At 44.1% G+C, this 24852-nt stretch overlaps 1 protein-coding gene across 1 annotated transcript in view; it reads right to left on the bottom strand.

The window, feature by feature from the left end:
- NALCN (sodium leak channel, non-selective) overlaps positions 1-24852 on the bottom strand; it is a 2672759-nt gene that overhangs the window by 144274 nt on the left and 2503633 nt on the right. Inside the window, exons 31-32 of the mRNA XM_086934370.1 lie at positions 16159-16265; positions 14625-14699 (exon numbers count right to left, since the gene is read on the bottom strand). Coding sequence (XP_086790496.1) covers positions 14625-14699; positions 16159-16265 — 182 coding nt within the window. The remainder of the gene's footprint in view (positions 1-14624; positions 14700-16158; positions 16266-24852) is intronic.

The raw sequence follows: 24852 nt of genomic DNA, 5'->3' as shown, positions 1-24852 counted from the left end.
ACTCCTTCTCACTACTATCATTCCCACAAAAACTCAAAGACTCCTGTCGGATTTCTATACTTCTCATGGCACAGCAGACCTAAGGGATCATTGAGAGTCTGCAAGCAACCCAGCAGATTTAGAGATTCCTGTCTGTACCTTCTGTGAAGCTGCCCCTTCTGCAGCTCTGTTGAAAGCACTGATCCTTTGCGAAGTGCTTGCCATGTTTGATGTGCCCTCTCGACAACATTGTTTATTTTCAATAGTGAACTCCCAAAGTTGATGTTTTGTTATTGAAACACATAAGTCAATCACTCGGAGGGACTGAAACAGTTGTTTCATTTTTAGGACCCCCATGCTTTCCTAAGCAGCCCGTAACAAGAACATTGTATGTCAGAAGTACTGAGCTAAACTGGGTAGTCCTTGTGGCATAGATTGACCAACAGTACTATGGCAATTGCTCAAAGGTGCCCAAGGATTTAGCAAACTAAAAAAGTGCATGAGCGGAAACCTGGTGCCCAGCCCACCTCTAAAAGGGGCAACAGAAATGCACGTTTGGTGGACAGGATATCCAGTGCTTATTAGTAGATGCAGTGCACCAACAAATTCTAAATGGCCCATGTATTTTTAATTAAATACTTCATAAAATGTTCTTAAATACATTTCCCCATTTGATGATTTTTTGTAAAGTTTGCAAAGTTAAGCTGAAAATATTAATCCATTTCAGCTCGGCTTTGGAATCAGCAGTTCTTTTCCAAATATATTCTTGTTAGGGTTACTCTTCATACATGTTCCATGCTCTCCTTTGTTCTCCTTGGGTTGCTTTCACCAAATTTGAAATTATTTCCTTCTAGGTTCATGCTTCTACTACCCGTCACTCCTGAATATATTCATAAATTAACAGTTCTTCAACTGTAAAATTACTATTACATTTCAGGGCAGTTCTTTTTAGGCAGGAAAATGCTAATCATCATGAAAGTTTGTTATAATCCAAACTGCTTTTTACAGTTCATTTTATTCTGCACAGAAGTATCTGGATTATTATAACAGGAGCCTTACTCATGAGCTGCCCAATTTTGCCAACTTTTAACTCGATACTATCAATGTTTTGTCTCCATTTTAAGGGTCTCACAATATATCTCATCATGTGATTGTGATGCGATTTGATGCATGTACTTTTTTGTTGCAATATTGGGTAAAGTTTGTTGCACCAGTGGATAAAGCCTTCTGTGTTAAGGGATCAGTCATTCTCCAGGCACACGCTGGAGAAACATTTGGTTTATGCATGTGACCTTCTGGGAGTCGGCGCCGAGTATGCCCGGGTTGTTGAATCGGAATATACTAGGGCACTCTTCCTGCTTAGTAAAGGAATGGTCACAGAAATTTAAATGGGTTACCTTATTGGGCAGAAGAGGCATTCTAGAGAAAATACCGAACTGACAGGAGGAATGGAACACAAGCAAAATGGCGCAGTAAGCGGAGTGGACTCGCCTTTTTGTATAACAGAGCGGAGACCGGGAAAATAGGAGCTCTCCTCCCGGGAGACTATATCGAGGGAGCGGCTAGACCTGGAGCTGCCTTCTCTGCATCCCTGGTGGGCATCTGTAACCGAAGTGGAGCAAATGCTACTGATGGTTTCAGCCCTGATCACACGGAGCGTCGCAGATGCCTTAACCTGCATGAAAACATCCCTAAACCAGAGTACAACCCCGCGCGAGATGCAGCATGATCCGGCGAGCACACCGGGAGTCCGCCTTACTCGGCTCCCGTGCCGTGATAACCCCACACACCTTTGCGGATGCGCTGCAAGGGCGGAGAAGCGGTGAGTGAGAGAGCGGAGTAAGCCTCAGGAGACCCAATTTGGGAATTTTCAAGGTCCGGAGGGTGCCTGAATCTATCCCCCTCACAATAAAAACTTTGCTAATATTTTCTTAGAGGGATACGCCTTGCCTGACTCCAAAATTGCGCCCGCCAGGGAAATACCATCGGTGATGGAGGATCTTGAGTGTTTAACTGGACAAAAAACATTACTGAATAAAGAATCTCAGTACAAGAGACAAGACAAACTGCTGAGTCATGGGGTTAAGCAGTCCCCCTTAAGCATCACTCCTTACCTGGGGCTTGCATGACTCTAAAATGGTACCCAGACTCAATTTATGACTATGAGACCCCATCTAAGCGTTGGGCCAGTTTGCTCTACTTTCTTGGGCCCCCATGAGGTTTTTCACTCCCACTGCTGATCTGCCAGATCTGACCCGCTTCCCAGCCTCCCTTTCCCTCTTTCCTCTCCTGAGGACTTGTTTCTTCTGTTATTGGACTTTGCAACTGTAACTATTGTACCCATGTGCCCTTTACCAAAGCACTCCTTCTCCCGTGTTGGGGAGGGATCATGTATCTATGCCCTGGAGTCTCAGAGACCTCTCTGAGAGAGTCTACAGCGTAAAGGGAGCCACATACAGCGGAGGTGTGGGAATGACACCATTTCCACTGAGATCACAGCACACCGGACATTGGACACTGTTTTTGCTCGTCTCCCAATTTGTGTTTCTTGCACCCTCCCCCACCTCCTTCCCTCTTTCATTCTTTGTCTACCTACCCTGTTCCTATCCTGCTTTTTCCCTTACGTATAGGTTTTTAACGCATGTAATCACGCTCCAGCAACTTGTAACTATGCTCTGAAACTGTGTAACTTGTAACTATGCTCTGTAACAATACTCGTCCTCATGTAAAGCGCTCTGATACCTCCGGGTCTAGCCAGCGCTATATAAAACATTTCAAATAAAAAAAAGTATATATACACATATATATATATATATATATATATATATATATATATATATATATATATATATATATATATATATATATATATATATATTCAAGCTCCTGGGTCTGCCACCAAGTTGAAGGAGCACTCGAACAACAGAGAAGGTTTTGACCCGTAACCTTTATTGTTAGGTACAAACTGCACACGTGGGTGGGCGGGATATGCAGAAACTTCGAATCACCTGACGCGTTTCAATTTCTATCTTCCTCAGAGGCTTCTACCGAAGTTTTCGTGCGGCACTCCTACATGCTCACTGATTGGGCCATTCGCGCCCCTCAGCATTGTAGACGTTGAAGTCTTTAAAGTCCATAAATGAACGCACTTTCTTAACTGCTGCCCTGTATGGGCCCCTAGACTCTGGATGAGCCTCCACCAACGCTGCAGTCTTAATCCAGCTCCGCTGCTCCACAGTCGAGGTAGGTAACATCCCATCTCATGGCCCCCGTTTTAGACAGGATGGTGCACCTTCGCGGCTGGGCGCCGCTCTGTATTCAAGCTCCTGGGTCTGCCACCAAGTTGAAGGAGCACTCGAACAACAGAGAAGGTTTTGACCCGTAACCTTTATTGTTAGGTACAAACTGCACACGTGGGTGGGCGGGATATGCAGAAACTTCGAATCACCTGACGCGTATCAATTTCTATCTTCCTCAGAGGCTTCTACCGAAGTTTTCGTGCGGCACTCCTACATGCTCACTGATTGGGCCATTCGCGCCCCTCAGCATTGTAGATGTTGAAGTCTTTAAAGTCCATAAATGAACGCACTTTCTTAACTGCTGCCCTGTATGGGCCCCTAGACTCTGGATGAGCCTCCACCAACGCTGCAGTCTTAATCCAGCTCCGCTGCTCCACAGTCGAGGTAGGTAACATCCCATCTCATGGCCCCCGTTTTAGACAGGATGGTGCACCTTCGCGGCTGGGCGCCGCTCTGTATTCAAGCTCCTGGGTCTGCCACCAAGTTGAAGGAGCACTCGAACAACAGAGAAGGTTTTGACCCGTAACCTTTATTGTTAGGTACAAACTGCACACGTGGGTGGGCGGGATATGCAGAAACTTCGAATCACCTGACGCGTTTCAATTTCTATCTTCCTCAGAGGCTTCTACCGAAGTTTTCGTGCGGCACTCCTACATGCTCACTGATTGGGCCATTCGCGCCCCTCAGCATTGTAGATGTTGAAGTCTTTAAAGTCCATAAATGAACATGCCGTGGAGAGGAGCTCCGCTTCAACAGGTTTGAAGACTGCAGGATGGAACTTCTCCTACCCGATGCAGCACGGCGCTTTTCTGCTAACATAAGCTCGTCTTTGAAATTCCCTCCCTACTAAGGGTTACAACTTGGGCGCCGCTCTGTATTCAAGTATATATATATATATATATATATATATATATATATATATATATATATATATATATATATATTGAAGCTCCAAAATCCTAAAAATGCCCAGCAGGGTCATAGGAAAGAAAAAGCACTCGCAAGCACCGCACAGCTCGTTTTCACAGGGCAGGTTTATTGAAGACAGACGCGTTTCGGGAGAGCCCTCCCTTTCTCAATGATTTCATCTTACAAGACGGGCGCAGCGCCATTATGAATGTTTACAAACTCATATGAAAACAAACAAAGGACTGATGCTTTTTCGCAGCAAGGGGCGCCATCTTAGAGTGTATCAATTCTACATATGTTATACTGTTTTGCTTATCGTAAAACCACAAACAACAATAATGCCGTGTATCGGCTATCCTACTGTCATAAAGAAAAACCCAATACTATTCTCATATAGTATATCACAAGGCTAAGACAGTAATGAGATGTTGGAAATATATATATATATATTCAAGCTCCTGGGTCTGCCACCAAGTTGAAGGAGCACTCGAACAACAGAGAAGGTTTTGACCCGTAACTTTAAAGACTTCAACATCTACAATGCTGAGGGACGCGAATGGCCCAATCAGTGAGCATGTAGGAGTGCCGCACGAAAACTTCGGTAGAAGCCTCTGAGGAAGATAGAAATTGAAACGCGGCAGGTGATTCGAAGTTTCTGCATATCCCGCCCACCCACGTGTGCAGTTTGTACCTAACAATAAAGGTTACGGGTCAAAACCTTCTCTGTTGTTCGAGTGCTCCTTCAACTTGGTGGCAGACCCAGGAGCTTGAATACAGAGCGGCGCCCAGCCGCGAAGGTGCACCATCCTGTCTAAAACGGGGGCCATGAGATGGGATGTTACCTACCTCGACTGTGGAGCAGCGGAGCTGGATTAAGACTGCAGCGTTGGTGGAGGCTCATCCAGAGTCTAGGGGCCCATACAGGGCAGCAGTTAAGAAAGTGCGTTCATTTATGGACTTTAAAGACTTCAACATCTACAATGCTGAGGGGCGCGAATGGCCCAATCAGTGAGCATGTAGGAGTGCCGCACGAAAACTTCGGTAGAAGCCTCTGAGGAAGATAGAAATTGAAACGCGTCAGGTGATTCGAAGTTTCTGCATATCCCGCCCACCCACGTGTGCAGTTTGTACCTAACAATAAAGGTTACGGGTCAAAACCTTCTCTGTTGTTCGAGTGCTCCTTCAACTTGGTGGCAGACCCAGGAGCTTGAATACAGAGCAGCGCCCAGCCGCGAAGGTGCACCATCCTGTCTAAAACGGGGGCCATGAGATGGGATGTTACCTACCTCGACTGTGGAGCAGCGGAGCTGGATTAAGACTGCAGCGTTGGTGGAGGCTCATCCAGAGTCTAGGGGCCCATACAGGGCAGCAGTTAAGAAAGTGCGTTCATTTATGGACTTTAAAGACTTCAACATCTACAATGCTGAGGGGCGCGAATGGCCCAATCAGTGAGCATGTAGGAGTGCTGCACGAAAACTTCGGTAGAAGCCTCTGAGGAAGATAGAAATTGAAACGCGTCAGGTGATTCGAAGTTTCTGCATATCCCGCCCACCCACGTGTGCAGTTTGTACCTAACAATAAAGGTTACGGGTCAAAACCTTCTCTGTTGTTCGAGTGCTCCTTCAACTTGGTGGCAGACCCAGGAGCTTGAATACAGAGCGGCGCCCAGCCGCGAAGGTGCACCATCCTGTCTAAAACGGGGGCCATGAGATGGGATGTTACCTACCTCGACTGTGGAGCAGCGGAGCTGGATTAAGACTGCAGCGTTGGTGGAGGCTCATCCAGAGTCTAGGGGCCCATACAGGGCAGCAGTTAAGAAAGTGCGTCCATTTATGGACTTTAAAGACTTCAACATCTACAATGCTGAGGGGCGCGAATGGCCCAATCAGTGAGCATGTAGGAGTGCCGCACGAAAACTTCGGTAGAAGCCTCTGAGGAAGATAGAAATTGAAACGCGTCAGGTGATTCGAAGTTTCTGCATATCCCGCCCACCCACGTGTGCAGTTTGTACCTAACAATAAAGGTTACGGGTCAAAATCTTCTCTGTTGTTCGAGTGCTCCTTCAACTTGGTGGCAGACCCAGGAGCTTGAATACAGAGCGGCGCCCAGCCGCGAAGGTGCACCATCCTGTCTAAAACGGGGGCCATGAGATGGGATGTTACCTATCTCGACTGTGGAGCAGCGGAGATGGATTAAGACTGCAGCGTTGGTGGAGGCTCATCCAGAGTCTAGGGGCCCATACAGGGCAGCAGTTAAGAAAGTGCGTTCATTTATGGACTTTAAAGACTTCAACATCTACAATGCTGAGGGGCGCGAATGGCCCAATCAGTGAGCATGTAGGAGTGCCGCACGAAAACTTCGGTAGAAGCCTCTGAGGAAGATAGAAATTGAAACGCGTCAGGTGATTCGAAGTTTCTGCATATCCCGCCCACCCACGTGTGCAGTTTGTACCTAACAATAAAGGTTACGGGTCAAAACCTTCTCTGTTGTTCGAGTGCTCCTTCAACTTGGTGGCAGACCCAGGAGCTTGAATATATATATATATATATATATATATATTGCATCCAAATTGCCCAAAAGCAGCGAGAGGGCACACCACGGCACTGTACCTTCCGGTATTCTAGCCTCGCTGCAGCTCGCTTTTCTTTCCCCAAAGTATTCCAATCTGCCTCTGCCGACGCGTTTCGAGGCTAAGTACGCCTCTTCATCATGGGCTGGCAGGTACAAAAACACTGACACGCACCTCCATTGAAAATCGTCGTTTATTCAAAATTGCTCCCACAGTGGGCGTGGCATGAATCAATAGCGTGATGAAGTTCTGGGAATTGTAGTCCCCTTTGGAGGTGCCAATTATTTCCTTTAGTAGGTTCAGTGTCATTTATACCAATTTAACAGTCTGTTTGTAACCCTTAGTAGGGAGGGAATTTCAAAGACGAGCTTATGTTAGCAGAAAAGCGCCGTGCTGCATCGGGTAGGAGAAGTTCCATCCTGCAGTCTTCAAACCTGTTGAAGCGGAGCTCCTCTCCACGGCATGAGCGGCCGTGAAAAATGTTGCATCCAAATTGCCCAAAAGCAGCGAGAGGGCACACCACGGCACTGTACCTTCCGGTATTCTAGCCTCGCTGCAGCTCGCTTTTCTTTCCCCAAAGTATTCCAATCTGCCTCTGCCGACGCGTTTCGAGGCTAAGTACGCCTCTTCATCATGGGCTGGCAGGTACAAAAACACTGACACGCACCTCCATTGAAAATCGTCGTTTATTCAAAATTGCTCCCACAGTGGGCGTGGCATGAATCAATAGCGTGATGAAGTTCTGGGAATTGTAGTCCCCTTTGGAGGTGCCAATTATTTCCTTTAGTAGGTTCAGTGTCATTTATACCAATTTAACAGTCTGTTTGTAACCCTTAGTAGGGAGGGAATTTCAAAGACGAGCTTATGTTAGCAGAAAAGCGCCGTGCTGCATCGGGTAGGAGAAGTTCCATCCTGCAGTCTTCAAACCTGTTGAAGCGGAGCTCCTCTCCACGGCATGAGCGGCCGTGAAAAATGTTGCATCCAAATTGCCCAAAAGCAGCGAGAGGGCACACCACGGCACTGTACCTTCTGGTATTCTAGCCTCGCTGTAGCTGCTAACATAAGCTCGTCTTTGAAATTCCCTCCCTACTAAGGGTTACAAACAGACTGTTAAATTGGTATAAATGACACTGAACCTACTAAAGGAAATAATTGGCACCTCCAAAGGGGACTACAATTCCCAGAACTTCATCACGCTATTGATTCATGCCACGCCCACTGTGGGAGCAATTTTGAATAAACGACGATTTTCAATGGAGGTGCGTGTCAGTGTTTTTGTACCTGCCAGCCCATGATGAAGAGGCGTACTTAGCCTCGAAACGCGTCGGCAGAGGCAGATTGGAATACTTTGGGGAAAGAAAAGCGAGCTGCAGCGAGGCTAGAATACCGGAAGGTACAGTGCCGTGGTGTGCCCTCTCGCTGCTTTTGGGCAATTTGGATGCAACATTTTTCACGGCCGCTCATGCCGTGGAGAGGAGCTCCGCTTCAACAGGTTTGAAGACTGCAGGATGGAACTTCTCCTACCCGATGCAGCACGGCACTTTTCTGCTAACATAAGCTCGTCTTTGAAATTCCCTCCCTACTAAGGGTTACAAACAGACTGTTAAATTGGTATAAATGACACTGAACCTACTAAAGGAAATAATTGGCACCTCCAAAGGGGACTACAATTCCCAGAACTTCATCACGCTATTGATTCATGCCACGCCCACTGTGGGAGCAATTTTGAATAAACGACGATTTTCAATGGAGGTGCGTGTCAGTGTTTTTGTACCTGCCAGCCCATGATGAAGAGGCGTACTTAGCCTCGAAACGCGTCGGCAGAGGCAGATTGGAATACTTTGGGGAAAGAAAAGCGAGCTGCAGCGAGGCTAGAATACCGGAAGGTACAGTGCCGTGGTGTGCCCTCTCGCTGCTTTTGGGCAATTTGGATGCAACATTTTTCACGGCCGCTCATGCCGTGGAGAGGAGCTCCGCTTCAACAGGTTTGAAGACTGCAGGATGGAACTTCTCCTACCCGATGCAGCACGGCGCTTTTCTGCTAACATAAGCTCGTCTTTGAAATTCCCTCCCTACTAAGGGTTACAAACAGACTGTTAAATTGGTATAAATGACTCTGAACCTACTAAAGGAAATAATTGGCACCTCCAAAGGGGACTACAATTCCCAGAACTTCATCACGCTATTGATTCATGCCACGCCCACTGTGGGAGCAATTTTGAATAAACGACGATTTTCAATGGAGGTGCGTGTCAGTGTTTTTGTACCTGCCAGCCCATGATGAAGAGGCGTACTTAGCCTCGAAACGCGTCGGCAGAGGCAGATTGGAATACTTTGGGGAAAGAAAAGCGAGCTGCAGCGAGGCTAGAATACCGGAAGGTACAGTGCCGTGGTGTGCCCTCTCGCTGCTTTTGGGCAATTTGGATGCAACATATATATATATATATATATATATATATATATATATATATATATATATATATATATATATATATATATATATATATATATATATATATATATATATATATATATATATATATATATATATATATATATATATATATATATATATATATATATATATATATATATATATATATATATATATATATATATATATATATATATATATATATATATATACTAGCAGCCCGCCCCAGCGTTGCTTGGGGCAGAAGGGGGCTGGGGGCAGCATTTCAGGCTTGCTCGTCCCTCTGCCCGTCCCTCGGCCCGTTCCCACGGCCCGTCCCACTGCCCGTCCCTCCAGGTTCACTTACCTTACTCGCCGCTCCTCCTCGCGCTGCTGATTTTACCGCTCCACTGCTCCTCCGCTTCTCGCTGGTCACGTCCCTCGGCCCGTCCCTCTAGGTTCACATACCTTACTCGCCGCTCCTCCTCGCGCTGCTGATTTTACCGCTGGTCATTACCGCTTGTCCGCCGCTCCTCCCCGCCTGTCCGCAGCTCCTCCCCGCGATCATGTCCTCCGCTCTTCCTGTTGCTCCTGAACGCCGCCCCTCCCCGCGCTCTCGATGTCATGACGCAGACGTCGCGGCTGGCGCTTCTTTCAGGGGACTACTTTGTTTTTAAGTTAATTTTTTTAATTTACGTTTTATTTTAGTTTTATGTAGCCTATGTCCATCTACACACCCTGACAATTTCAAGGATGTATCGGGTGTCTGGCTTGGCGCTGTGGTTCCCGAGTTTACCTTGCCAAAAGGGTTGTGTTCTCTCTTTATAATAGTAGTATAGATATGAATGCCATCCTGTGTGATGTAGCGATCCAGCATACACATTTTCATAGCCATGCTTCTCACACAGACACAAATACTTTTCTTTCTTCTTTATTGTTGTACTATCATGCAGTGTATTTTTAATATCTTTGATGAATACATTATTATTATTATTATTACATTTCTTATATAGCGCCAGAATCGACCCCCGAAGGGGTATCTCCGCGCTTGCCTTGGGAACCCGTCCTGGTTTTTCCCTGTGAGATAGCCCCTACAGGGCATCTCCAAGGTGAAAGCCAGGCATCCCGCCGCGGGGGGGCCGTTGTGGAGATTAAGCAAGCTTAATGCCCAGAGTTGCAGAGTGTGAACCCATGATTAGGTCAGGCACCGAAGCGAGAATTATCGAGTCCGTGGACATTTGAGCTCAACACCCTGCCGCGTCGGGAATCGAACCCTGGTCCCGGGTCTGACCTCTGCTTCAGGGTCTGCCTGCTCTAACCAGTGAGCCACACTTCTCCACATTGTGAAATTGAATTCATATAGATATTGTGGTCTGAACTGGATTGCTCAGTTTCTGTTTTTCTATAATAAACTTTGACTCGCAGTTTCATTACACATGGCATTTCAAAGCAAATATTTCACCACATTTTGAATTAATGTAGAATGTAGCCACGATTGTATGAACTTATGTTTTTTTCAGCAATGTCAGAATAATTAAGCGACTGGACTTTCCTAAAAGAGAAACCAACACACACGAAAGAAAAGGACTAATTACGCATATTATGCATCCAGGAGGAATAGTCTTCCCTGAACTACAAATGGGAAACTAGTTATAAGTTTTAAGGCATGCTCAGCTGGTCAATTGCTTGATCGAAACAAACATTGGTAAAGCCAATAGTTCTCCCCTATCCTAGAGCTAGTGGCTTTGCCAATGTGTTTAAGCCCTGTTGTACAGCAGCATAGAGTGGCATAGCATGGCATGGAGTGGCATAGAGTAGAGTGGTGTGGAGTGAAGTAGAGCAGCATAGACTAGAGTGTCACGGAGTAGTGTAGAGCAGAATGGCATAGAGTGGCGGGCATAGAGTAGAGTGTGGTAGAGTGGCGTCAAGTGGTTTAGAGTGGCGTAAAGCGAAGTGGTGTTGAGCAGAGTGGAATGGCTTAAAGTGGAGCGGAGTAGAGTGACGTAGCGTAGAGTAGAATGGAGCAGCATAGGGTAGAGGGGCATGGAGGGAAGCAGTGTAATGTGGTGTGGAGTTATGTGGTGTGCATAGAGTGGAGTGGCATAGAGTAGATGTTGTAGAGTGGCATGACATTTTGTAGAGTGGCATATAGTGGAGTGGTGTAAAGCAGAGTGGCTACAGTAGACCGGAGTGGCGCACTGTACGGTGGAGTAGCATAGAGATGGTGTGGTATAGAATGGAGAGACATATAGTGGAGTGGCATTGAGTGGGGTAGAGGGTCATAGAGTGGAATGGCATAGAGTGGAGTGCCACAGAGTGGACTAGTGTGGACTGGTGGAAAGGGGCATGGAGTAGGGTGGCACAGAGTAGAGTGCTGTGGAGTGGAGTAGAGTAGAGTGGAGTAGCATAGAGTAGAGTGACATAGAGTACAGAGTGTGGAGTAGAGTGGCATAGAGTACAGTGGCATGGAGTGTAGAAGACTGATGTAAAGCAGCGTACAGTGGAATGGAGCAGCATGGAGTAGCATGGTATAGAGTAGAATTGCACAGAGCAGAGTGGCATAGAGTGAAGTACCTTAGAGTGGAGTGGCATAGAGTGGAGAAATGTAAAGTGGCACAGAGTGGAATGGTGAAGAGTGGAGAGATGAAAAGTGGAGTACAGTGAAGTGGTATTAAGTGGAGTGGCATAGAGTGGAATGGCAAAGAGAGGAGTGATGTAGAGAGGAGTGGCATGGAGTGGAGTGGTGAAGAGTACAGTGGAGTGGCATGGAATTGCATGGAGTAGAGATGCATCAAGTAGAATTGGAGTAGAGAACAGTGGCACGGAGTGACATAGAGTAGGGTAGAGCAGTGTTCAGTGTAATGGAGTGAGATAGAGTAGAGTACCGCAGAGCAGAGTGCTGTTGAGTGAAGTGGCATAGAGTAGAATGGCATTGAACAGACTAGTGCACAGTTGTGTAGATTGGAGTTGAGTAGAGGGGCGTAGAGTGGTGCCAAGTGGAGTGGCCTGGAGTGATGTAGAGTACAGTGGAGTAGAGTTAAGTGGCATAGAGTGGGGTGGTATAGGGTAAGAATTTGTTGTGAACATAAAAGGAAGTTATACTAATAAAAAATAAATGGCCAATGTGGAAATAAATGACAAACTGCAGGATTTATCAGACTGTAGAAGGAAAAAAGTGCACTTGCAATGACTGCTTACATAATCTGGCATGTACATAACATGAAGTTATACTAATTTAAAAAAATCAAGGCATATGCTGCCTTTGGTTGCATGAAAAACTATTTAAATACTAAGAAATACTCAGCCATTAATAAATAAATGGGCATTGCTCCAAGAAAGCTAAAACTCAGGAAGTGGGTGACGTGCTCTCGCAAGGACTGTTTATAGCTAAAGAAAAAAAAGAGCTCCCACAAGAGAAACAGGGTAAGAACACAAGTACTTGGGCCATGCTCCATGGGAGGGTTTGTTCATGAAAACAGAGCCACCCAATAATCCCGTGAGGACTGGGTATGATCAATAACACATTTACAATTGTCCTCAGAGGAATTGTTTAGATATTCTTCATCAATTAATACTATTGTCAGTTAAGTGATCAATCATTCACCAGAAGCAAGGTAGATACAGTATTATACTGTTATTTATTTCATAATTTCTTTATCAAAAGTTTTTTTGGCATGGCAACAACAATACTACTACAGTTGATTGATTTCAGTAGTATGTAACACCTTTTGCTATTTACATGGACCAAACAAAACACCATGCAAAAAAAGAAGAATTTTACATTGCAATACATTCCTTGTTGAAGCAAAAAATGATATAAATGCAAGCAAAATGGTGTGAAGCGTCGACGTTTCGGTCCCTCTTCGGTTTATTTAATCCATAGGACCATCATCAGGACAAGTTGCACATATATATCAGCCCGAACTACTGAGGCATGAGGATGTTGAACGCGGCAGCTCCTATGTCGACACTTGACACCGTTTTGCTTGCATTCATATCATTTTTTGCTACAACAAGGAATGTATTGCAATGTAAAATTCTTCTTTTTTGCATAGTGTTTTGCTTGGTCCATGTAAATAGCAAAAGGTGTCTCCATGGGAGGGTTTAGCAGACAAAAAGGAAGTTAAGCTGTCATGAGTGGACCTTATAGAAACAGGCATATGAGAGTGACACTGACACCAACCACTGGTAAGCAATAGGTAGGCTGTAAGCTCACTAATAGTAAAAGAAAATGTCTTGAAGAGACAGTACATGCGCTGTCTAGTCGAGACCCTCAAAAGGATAAAGTGCATCATTCATTCTAGGTCTGACGAGACAACAAGCAGTCTACCCGATCGCATGTAAATAATGCATACAAAGGGGCTTTGGGTCAGCTGCTTTCAGACATCTGTTGCTTTGAGGGAGCTCCTTTTAACCATTGCTTCCCTGAAGTGTCTTTCATATTCAGTTCGGCCCACAAAGCCCTTGTGCAGTTATACATTTTACATGGAGTTTATGCCTTTTACAGCAGATAATAGGATGCTGGTTTTATTTTGTAGTTGCTTCTTTCTAGAGGGGAACGTGTCACTGCCTGCACAGCACACCACAGTGCAGCCAGTTGAGTTGGAACTAACCCGCTGTCATGTAAAATTGCCAGGATGTGATGTCTTTGCAGCAGCTTCCTTAGGTCAACACCTTTTTATTACTGGCTGTATGTCTGGCGCTTCAAAGTGGCCACAGGTTGATGCTAAATAAAACCACTATACATATACAACGACGTTGAGCAATTTACAGCTATACAGGGTTTAGCATCTGAAGCAGAGTGAATGATGTTCGACCATGTCTTTCAGAAAAAACATCCTGGGCATTTTTTGAAGGGAAGAGATTCTATGATAAGAACAAAATACATGATAAAGATGAGTGAAAACATATAATATCATAATTCTCAACCTATTTCTAGTTGACACTTACTTTAAAATGACTAAAAGGTTCACTTTGTGTGTACTGTATGTTATACATTGCTTCATTGTATTTTCTATTTCATGGGCAGATCAGAGTAGAGAAACCATACTTTAAATATAGTGGGGCAGATTTACATGCCCCTTGCGCCACTTTTGCGTCATTTTTCCCATGTTAAAGATGACGCAAAAGTGTCGCAAAGGGCTTGTAAATCTGCCCCAGTATGTTTAGTTTCTCGAGTGCTGCAACAACACGTATTTAAATAAACCTTGGGAAATTAAAAAAGTTGGGTTTTAATGTATGAACTCTTAAAAAACAGCATTTGGATGTGCCTATGTGTGCATGTCGTAGTACATTAACGTCAGATGTTTTGGTTTTGCCAAGTCTTGTCTATCCTTATATAAACCATTGATAACCAGGGTTTGCCCAGGAACATAAAAAGTTTGATTCAAAATCTTCCAAATCCCCTTACATAACTTATTAGAATTTACAGAATATTGTGACTGATATACCTTACCTCTAACACAAAAATGAAGGTGAAAACCACTGACATTGTTGCTAGCGGGACTGTGACTTTGTCATTAACATCCCACTGGAAAAAGACAAAAGCAGGGTTTAAGAGCCAGGCACAAACAGGAAATTAAATTGTATAGGGCACACTATTTGAATTTCAAAATTCAAAACAGGAAAATGTTCCTAGGAAAAATACATAAATGGCTTTGCATGACATGGTATGCAATCAAACTCCCATGTACAATAGAATATTAGACTACAGAGCGGTCATTCCCTATCACTATCCCTAACGTGGGATAGGGAGTGACACAGCCACAACACATTGTAATTGGCTGAGGGGCCACGCCCCTTCTCCATTTGGCCATCATAAAGAGTGTCTGTCAGGCTCAGTAAAGGCCAGCCTAAAGGACACTCTTTATTTTCAAGGTAGGCAGCCAGGAGCTAGACATGTGTTAGATGCGCAGGCTCCTGGCTGCCTGAGCTGAACTTTGCCGGGCTAAAGAAGTCACAGCTCCTGTGGGTGTGACCACTTCACCCTGGCAAAGCACCTCAAGGCCTTTCCCCTTATTACAAGGGGGGTGTCTCTGATTGCCTCTGACCTGGGCGCTTCAGTACTAAGCCCTGAAGGGCCAAGGACTGAGCCAATTTGGGAAGGCAGCAGTCCCAACCCTCCTGGGAACTCCAAGGCAGAGCTGCACAGGTATGTATGATTTTATTTTTAATGTTTGGTACATGCGTGAATATTTGGGAGTGAGCGTTGTGGACGGATGTGAATGCATGAGTGTGAGTGAGTGTTTCTGTGTGTGTTTGTGCCCCGATCACCCCCATTCCAGCTAATAGTACTAGCCGCCACTGGAGTGACACATAGGGGCAGATTTATGAGTTCTGGCGCATCTCTGCAAATCAGCAGGGATGCGCCAGAACTGATGCGTCACGCAATTCCCTCCTTGCGGCACCACAGATGCGCCGCATTTACAATGCGGCGCACCATGGTGCAAGGAAGGGCAGATGCGTGACGCATCTTGTGGTGTACGGGCGGAGCATTGCTGGAGTAGCGTCGCAAGTGCGACGCAACTCCTGCAATGTACAGAGGCCACCCATACATAACGTGGTGCGTCACTCCTTACGCCTGCTTCAAGCAGGCGTAAGGATTTGACCCAGCAGCGTCGTAAAACTGACTCAGTGAAATCTTGTAGATTTCACTGCGTCAGTTTTACGGGGCTTTCCTGCGAGGGAACGCCCACCCTGCGACAGAACGCCCACATGAAACCTGACGCAGGTTTCATGTGGCGCAGGGCTTTACAACGTGACGCATCTGCCTAGATGCGTCATGTTGTAAATAGGTCGCAGGGATGCGCCACGTTTCCGCACCGTTGCGTGACGCAACGGCGGCATAAAAGTGGCGCAAGTTTGACATAAATCTGCCCCATAGGGCTTTAGAAATCAACGATAAATAAATGAATAAAATAAAGATTACATTTAAAAAAAGGTAAGCTAATGTTGATTTGCTGTTGCAAATCCCACAAAAAAGAACATACCTTGACAGAGAGCAGGACAGATTGAGCCAGGACAAGCACAGCAATGGTCCGCTTAAAAAATGGATGCTGGGTAATGTCGTACATTCTAGCTCTGAATCCGTCATTATCTGAAAAAAATATGCACAATGACATGTTATTTTGCCTATGCCCGATTGCATGCATGCACTTCCTTTAAGTACCATTTGAGAAACACTATGACTCTGAAATTACTTTCCAGAGAAAATCAATACAAATCATTAAAATGTTAGATTAGATTTGCCTATTTTTCACTGATGCAAACTGTAGCCACATGGTTCGCTTTTGCCTGAGGGATTTTTTGCACAACATTCAGGGTATTAATTGTTGTTGAAGGGAATCACCTGTGACTGTGGGTTTGTGCTTGTTTGAACTGCACATTTTCTCAATTTTTTGTCCTGATATACCAGAACACATTTCTTCAAATAGTATTTGGGGGAATTTGATATTGGAAATACTTGGGGTCTGAGGCAAATTTCTCCCAATTCAGAATTTAAAATTATGTGTAATCCACATGTTTTCAAGTTTATATTCCAATGTACTTTGTTTTGACACCTTGTTTTTCTCTTGTCATTATCAAATAAAATTTTCTTGAACTTAAAAAATTATGTGTAATCACCATTTCCACAAACTTTAGATTTTGCATAGCACAATAAGGTGGTAAATATTAAAAATTCCCAGTGGAGGAGTGCAAATTAGACCCCATCCCTTACACGGTCATCAACACGAAATTTGCTTTTATATTTGGCCTTAATAATATTAACGTGTGAACATATAAATGCATTAATGAAATGTTACCACTCAGAAACTGAAGCTTCATAAACGTGTGCACTAATGTTCAGATAAATATCTTATGTATTCAACTTTGCATTTGAACTTTAGGTCACAGTTGCATATATTCTGAAAGTCATGTTTGAAAGGGTTATCAGCTTTTGTTCACGTTTGCATGTGTGCTTGATTTACATGTGCGCAAGTATAACCATGTATTTGAAGTGCACGTGGAGTGGTGTGGCTCACTGGTTAGAGGCGGCAGACCCGAAAGCAGAGGATGGCCAGGGACCAGGGTTCAATTTCCCGACGCGGCAGGGTCATGGACCAGGGTCAGCGGACTCGATAATTCTCGCCTCGGTGCCTACTCTAAACATGGATCACACTCGGCAACTCTGGGCATTAGCTTGCCTCATCTGTACAACGGCCCCCCACATTCGCCGGGGATGCCAGGTTTCACCTTGGAGATACCCAGTAAGGGACCATCTCACAGGGATAGCCAGGATGGGTTCCCCAGCGGTCTACAGCACCACGACGCCTCAGGGCAGCAGTGCACTTTACAAGACCACATACATTACATTTAAATGTTTAGTTAAAGTTAGCTTGACTAAAGGCCTTGATTTTGAAATGTGCTTTGCTTGCTCAGCGTATTCTTTCCTATGCTGGGACGTACTTAAGGTTTCATTAGCTAGAGAAAGAAGAAAATCTTGGCAAGAAACTTAAAGACCTAATGAGCCGATGAAGCCTCCTATTCATCGCGTATCAGTTTAGGAGGGATGTTCAATGCTGCACTAACTGTTCCAGTTCTGTGGGATGGGAAAGTCTGGTAACGATGCAATTACATAATGATTGTAGCGACTGGTTCCTGGTGGGTGGAAAGAGATACGACTGTTGCTGAATTCTCTATTGTTTTAATCAATGATCACACTGTTAGAAGTTAGTTCAGATTACCTTAGACTTTGAGGGGTACAGACCTCTCTCCTGATTTTATTCTCCCAAGTGTGAAGCTTCATGCCAAACATTTATTCCAATTCTGCAAGATTTCTTCTTGAGTCTATAACATACTGACACATTCCCACTCTTTCAAATTTTCTTTTGACCCTATTCTATGAACTATCTTTAGTCTAAACCTAGAGCCTTGATTAGATGACATTAGAACATTCATGTTTAGGCGAAAGAATCAGATTGTCTTTAAGGAACACCTATTTCTGATTCTCAGTTTCTGTATTGCTGTGATTAATTTGCATCTTATCCTATTGAGACTGAACCTATTGTGATATTTCAGTTGGCCAGCTGTAATCTCCTATCTGTTTAATAATTTCCTGGCAGCATGTATATATATCGGATTAACTATTAATTAGAAATAAAACCACTTAGCTCAAATTATTGATTCCTGGTCCTTATTATTTGGCCAAAGTAGATAGTTATAGTTAGGACCTAGTTTCTATAAGAAAAGTGTTTTTTCTTTCCCCAATAACTTTGGCGCCGGTTGACGAATCTTCACAAACTTTTCAAAACTAGTGGGGCGCGTGGGTCAGCTCCTATCCTAAAAGTTTCGGGGTGATTCGGTAAGCGGGGGTAGAGAAAAAAGGGGGGTCCCAAAACTTGTTTCCTACATGGTTTTTTCTATAGGAAACTTTAGACATGGCTACAGCCCAAACTGCTGAACGGAATTACACTAAATTTGGCAAAAAGCGGCCTTTTTTAAAATGGTGTAAATCTGTTCAGTAGTTGCTGAGAAAATATCTAGAAGCGCGGTGGATACGCGCACCCTCCCAACCACGAGCTTTATTCTAATTGGCTGTCAACACTCCAAACCAGGAAGTGTTGGCAGCCATCTTGTGACTCAGTAGAACCGAGTCACAAGAAACAAATGCGAAAAACAAGAAAAGGGGGCAGGGTCAAAACACCCTGACCCCCTAGGCCTGCTCAGGGAGTCCCACAGAACCCCCCGGGCTCAAAAAAAGCATTTTTTTTTAAATTAACAAAATGAAGCGTGGGACCCCGCGCTTCATTGTATTTGAGATGTCATCAGTGATGTCATCAGTGATGTCACTGACCATGTCATGAATGATGTAATATGTGACGTCATCAGCAGTGCATTGCAGGGGCGCGAGTTATAGTTAGGGGAACTAACTATAACGGGGGAATTTCTATGGTTTTGTACGGGTGAAATGTCCAACTAACTATAACGTCTATATACAAAGAGATATCATTTGTATATGTATATTTCAAAAAGTAGCAGGGATAATAGGCAGCCCTGACATGGAACAATATGAGGGTCTATAATGTTCCTGAGAGGCTAGAGGGGAGTGATCTGAAGGGTTGTGTGATTAAGGTCTTCATGGAGAGGGTTCTGAACGGAAATCCAGAGATAGATATGGGGAAAGAGATACAAAGGATCCATAGGGACCCCTTCAAATGCTCAGTGAGGTGAAGTAAGTCTAGGAAGATTTAGGTCAACTTCTTATAGTATAATATAAAGGAACAGATCTTGGGCTCAGCACTAAAAGATGGGAAGTTAAAAGCTGACAGGTTGATTGGGTGCTTACACTAGGGCTAAGATTGGCTGTAAGGTCCTGGTCTCCTATTGGTTCTAGATTTTAGGGCTAGTGTTGTGATTGGATAGTGTTAGGGCTAAGGTTCCCATTGGCTGAAAGTGTCACCTGATTACTAGGGCTATAAAAGGCCAGGCTTAGGACGTCTCAGCCCGGGCATCGAGGCTAAGGGCGGAGAAGACAAGGGTAGTTCCCTGTTTGAGCCTGGTCGAGACTGACCAGGACCAGGGCCAGAAATGTTGCCCTTTTTCTCATTTAGCAATACCCAGCCCACACCATCCACATCCACAAACAGAGCATTGTGCATCTATGTACCTTCCATGTACCTGGATCTGTGTGTCTGTTACTTTTCTCCTGAAAAAGCATATCCAATGCACTACCCTATTTCTCATCCTGTGCCTCTATCAATATATTTAATCTAAATATACTTACTTCCTTTATGTATCTATATACTTTCAATGTACTTATGGATCTATACATTTATCACTTTCTTATCATTTAGCATTTCCAATGCACTACCCTATTTCTCAGCCTATACTTCGCTCAATATATCTTCTAGCCCAACCTTCTGACTCATCTCAAACTTATTTCTACTACTCCTTCCAATGCACTACCCTATCTCTCATCCTATACATCTATCAATATATCCTCTGCATCCACTCTCTAATTTATCTCAAACCCCATACCACTACTATGATCGCCTAAATAACCCTTTCTAGACTCTCTCCTGCTCTACCCCTCCTTGCATCATCTGACACCTCTTTTTACTACACCGATCCCCTAAAACAAACCTTTCTAAACTCTCCCCTCTCACTTCTCTACTCCAAAACTCCTTTTTACTCATCCAAAAGCCTCTTCCTACTGCTAAGACCTCAAAAAAATTAACAAAAAACTCCTTCACTCTTTTATCCCTCCACTATCCTTTTCAATCAAAATTAACAGACTAACCTGTTCACTTCTCAAATTCCATATTCAACTATACAAATATACTGCCCAAATAACTGAACAACATATCTACTACTCAAATTACTTCATATTTATGCTATACTAATTTTCAACACGTTTCCTTTAAGGGTTCCGGAGTGGCGTGCTACTCGCCAGAAAAGCGCTTCAACACCCATCAGGGGTAACAAGGGCTACATGAATGCAAATCTTTCTTCCCCTTTTATCCCTCCGCTATCCTTCTCACTCCAAGTAACAGACTAATATCCACTACTGAAATGACCTCATATTTCACCATATTAATTCACCACTAATCCTGTATAGGCTTCCTGAATGCGTCAACAAGCGATAAATAAATATGAACCTTTGTCCTCCTCTCTCCTGCTATCATTCCAAATCCAAATAACTGACTAACCTATCCAGCACTTAAAATGTACTTGCATGTTTCACTATACTAATTCAACACTAATCCTCTATGGGTCCCGGAGTAGCGTGCTATCCGCCGAAAAAGCGCTTTGACGCCTCGTCTGGGGTAGTAAGCACTATATAAATGCAATTACAATACAATACAGTACATACACTATTAGATCAGACATACATAGAGCCCCAGAGCAGGGGCAGGGGGAGTTGGTGCAAAAGATGGGGGAAATGCAAAAGCTGGGAGCGAGGGTCATGCTTAGGTTTCTGGGCCATGCTCAAAGTTATGTGGGACAATAAAATGCATAATGTCAGCTGTATTGAGAAAGCGGAAGACGTCACTAAGATGCATTTTCAGTGTCCTGATCTCAGTTGCTCTCCCTTGCGAATTTCTTTTCCTTGTGTGCTCTCTTTTCCTTTAGCGTTGGCTACATTTGTTTCCCTGTATTGGATTTTGTTTTTCCATTTCTCACAGCCTTCTTAGTAGCTTTTTATTTTTGGGCTGGTAGGAGTAGTTTTGGCACATTTGTTTCTGAAGCATGTGTTTCTTTCTTTTTCTCCCAATGTGGAGCTTGAAATGGCATGGCGGAATTTACATTGGGAGGATTCACAGGGAAGAGTTTTAGAGAGGGTTAAAAGTAAAACAGGGGAAAAGACAAAAAAAGGGTGACTGGTAAAAATTATCCTCATGGCCACTTTGGAAGTATTGGAGTGTCAGGTGTCCTAGGTTGCTGAAAGGACAGTTTTGATAATTATATCAATAAAACCGGCTGTCACTAGGATAGAATGGGCATAGATGATTTTGTCGTGGAATTTTAATGGCCTTTGAGGTAGAAGAAAACAGAGTTTAATATGTTAGTACTGGAAGGATTGCCAGACTCTCATTATAGACCTGCAGGAAACACATCTTTCAGCAATGGTGTGTGATGGTCTTTTTAGTGGTTTACCATGGGTTCATCAGGTCGTGGGTTCCTATAAGTCCCTTTCCACCAACGGTGCTGTGCTTCTTAAAGAAAAATGGTGGTGTAAATGTCATAGACTTCAAAACTGACAGTTGAGGTAGGTGGGTGGTAGGTTGTATGACTTTTGGGCATGATAAGTTTACTTGTGGGAGCTATTATGGCCCAAATTTTGATAATGTTATTCCTCTACAGGATTTGGGGGGAATTGCTGGGTTTCCCATTATCCATAGTTTTTGGGGGCAATTTAAATGTATGTTTGGATGAAGTGTTGGATAGATCACCAAGCAGAGGACATTTTTGAAGAATCTGATGACAGATTTCAATCTATGTAATGTGTGGCGGATAAAGGGTGGGGTAAGGAGAGGGTATACATTTTATAGTACTAAGTCCGGAGCTCTAGTAGGATCAACTACTTTTTCATGGATAACCGCTACCTAACAATGCTAAAGTGATAAAACATGTTCCAATTCACTGCTCCGATCATGTTGCAGTCTTGTTCGAGATCAGTTTCCATAAATCGTGGATTGACTCTAGGTGGGCAATGCACGGATTAGGAGTAGGTGTTACTTTAGTGTTGATTTGGGCCTCATATAACCCATGGGTTATTGCAAAATCACGACTTTATTAGGTCAAGTAAATTATGAGAGGATGACAGGGGCTTTGAAGAGGATTTAGGAGCTATGCAGAGGAAGCTTCTCGTTTTGCCTCCAGGAGGCTGCACAGAAGTAGTGAGAGGGAGGCTGGCAAGAAAACAGGCAGCGTATGTTCAGGCCATTGAGAGTAGAGTGAGGGCAAGATGGCATGATAAGAAGCTTGCACATTTTGATTATTGTGAAAGTAGTGGCAAGTTGCTAGCCTAGAAGGTGTTAGCGGAAATGGGACGGAATTGCATCGAAAGTTTGATAATGGACTGGTAATGGTATTGTTTCAAAAGATGCTGAGGAAATATTGGAATGCCTTTATAAAATGTTCGAGGACTTTTATTCTGAGAGGGAAAATTTTAGGGCATCGGTTTTGAGGAAGTGGTTGGTAGGGTTTCAAGTACAATCTCTATCAAGCTTAGAATATGAAGAGATATTAGAGGATATTACAGAGGAGGAAATTATTGCGCACATCGATTAATCCCAGAATTAGAAGGCTGCAGGTCCAGATGCCCTTCCTGGGGAGTTGTTTAAAGCAATGAAGGAAATAATAGTTCCAATATGGGAGGTCCTGTTTAACATGCCATTAGAGGAGCTAGCAGAAATCACTCCATACAGGAACAATGCCCTAATTGCTTCACTTCTGAAACCACATAAAGATTCCATGAGAGCAGTTTCATACAGGCCATTTCATTACTCAATTTTGATTCAAAGATTTATACAAGCAGTCTAGCAAAGAGGATTTCCCAGGTTGTCAACAAGATAGTGCACCCGGATCAGATAGGTTTTGTGCCAAATCGGCAGTTGCATGATCTGACACATCAATTGAGATCAGCCGCAGATCTGGCAACTGAGAATTTCGATCTCCTAGCTATTTTCATCATTGATGGGGCTAAGGTGTGCAATAGGGTGCGCTCGGCCTATTAATGGGAGGCGTTGAGGGTTTATGAATTTACTTCTAGGTTTATGGATGTGGTCAAAGCTCTGTATATACAGCACCAGGAGCACAAATACTGGTAAATGAGGCCTGACTAAGAAAGTTAACATCTTGTGAGAGAAGTTTATTCTTTGATTGGGCAGTAGTTGTGTGCTTCCACAGAAAAATGTGCTTCCCTCCACGCAGCTGTGATTATTTTGTTTATTTTACCAGATGCCTGAGCCAGCAGCAGTGAGACTGCATACACTTTTACTTTCACAGACACACATATAATATTGTAATGCTGCTAAAATGTCTTTGATAACTTGATAATTTATAGTATTTGTCTTTATCTCGCAGCAGCACATGGAAGGAGGGTAGTCATAAGGAATTTATTGCAATCCTAGCAACCTTCCATTTCCATTGTTAACTTTAATCTTCAGAATTACGTTTTTTTTTTTGAGAGCAGGATGAGATGCCCAAGGCTACATAATCTACATGAAAAGTTATCTCTGGCTCGACAATGCAACTGTCACCTTACCTAATGTGATCAACAAAAATTAGCTTTCAGAGTACTACTGACAGAGGGACTTAGCTCCACCCACATGTTGGTTCCACTAATCAGAGGATTTGACCAGGCTATGTTAGAAAGGGGGATCTCTAGTTGGCAATGGTTTTCACCTTTGTCCAAGTAGTGACCCTTCTTTCTAGTGAGGGTAAGGGGGATACACTTCAAAAATAAACCCTGCTCACACTCTTGGTAGCTTGGCACGAGCAAACAGGCTTATCTCAGAGGCAGTGTGTAAAACATTTGTGAATGCATACAGTAACACAGTGAAAACACTACAAATGGACACCACACCAGTTTAAAGAAATGGCAAATCTTTGTCTAAACCAACAAGACCCAAAACGACAAAAATTGAACATACAATACTGAAAAATAGGTACTTAGCAAGATAACCTTTAAATTGCAGAAATAGCCCAAAAACACAGTTCTTCCAAGTCGGTAGCTCTGTCCGGATCTACCACAATGCTGAAAATGACAGAGTCCAAAACTTCTAGCAGACCGTGTTGGTACGGGTCAGCTGTATCATCGACAGACTTGTAGACAGTACCTTTCTCGTTGCGCCAATCCCATTGATATGAGTCGATCGGGGCAACAGTCGCGGTTGTGGGGTAAAGTGGAAGCGGTGCAGCGTGCTGTGCCCTCACAGCGTGGTGTGGGCAGCAGCTTGGTGACGCCCATCCAATGGCGTCCAAGGCTATGAGGCGGAGTGAGGGGGTGCTCGATGCGGTGCTGACAGGTCACGGTGCAGGCGACAGAGCCGGTCGATGTTCGGGCGAGCAGCAACGGTGTTAGTGAGGTCCAGGCAGAGTGAAGCAAGGCGGTGCGGAGTGCAGTGCCCACAGGCCGTGGTTCAAGCAGCGGCTCGGTGACAGTCGCCCAGCAGCGTCAGAGAGACCAGGGATGTGGT

Source organism: Lissotriton vulgaris, chromosome 8 (genome assembly GCF_964263255.1).
Source record: "Lissotriton vulgaris chromosome 8, aLisVul1.2, whole genome shotgun sequence".
Lineage (NCBI taxonomy): Eukaryota > Metazoa > Chordata > Amphibia > Caudata > Salamandridae > Lissotriton > Lissotriton vulgaris.
The sequence above is the reverse complement of the archived record's forward strand: the minus strand, read 5'-3'. Positions and strand labels throughout refer to the sequence as shown.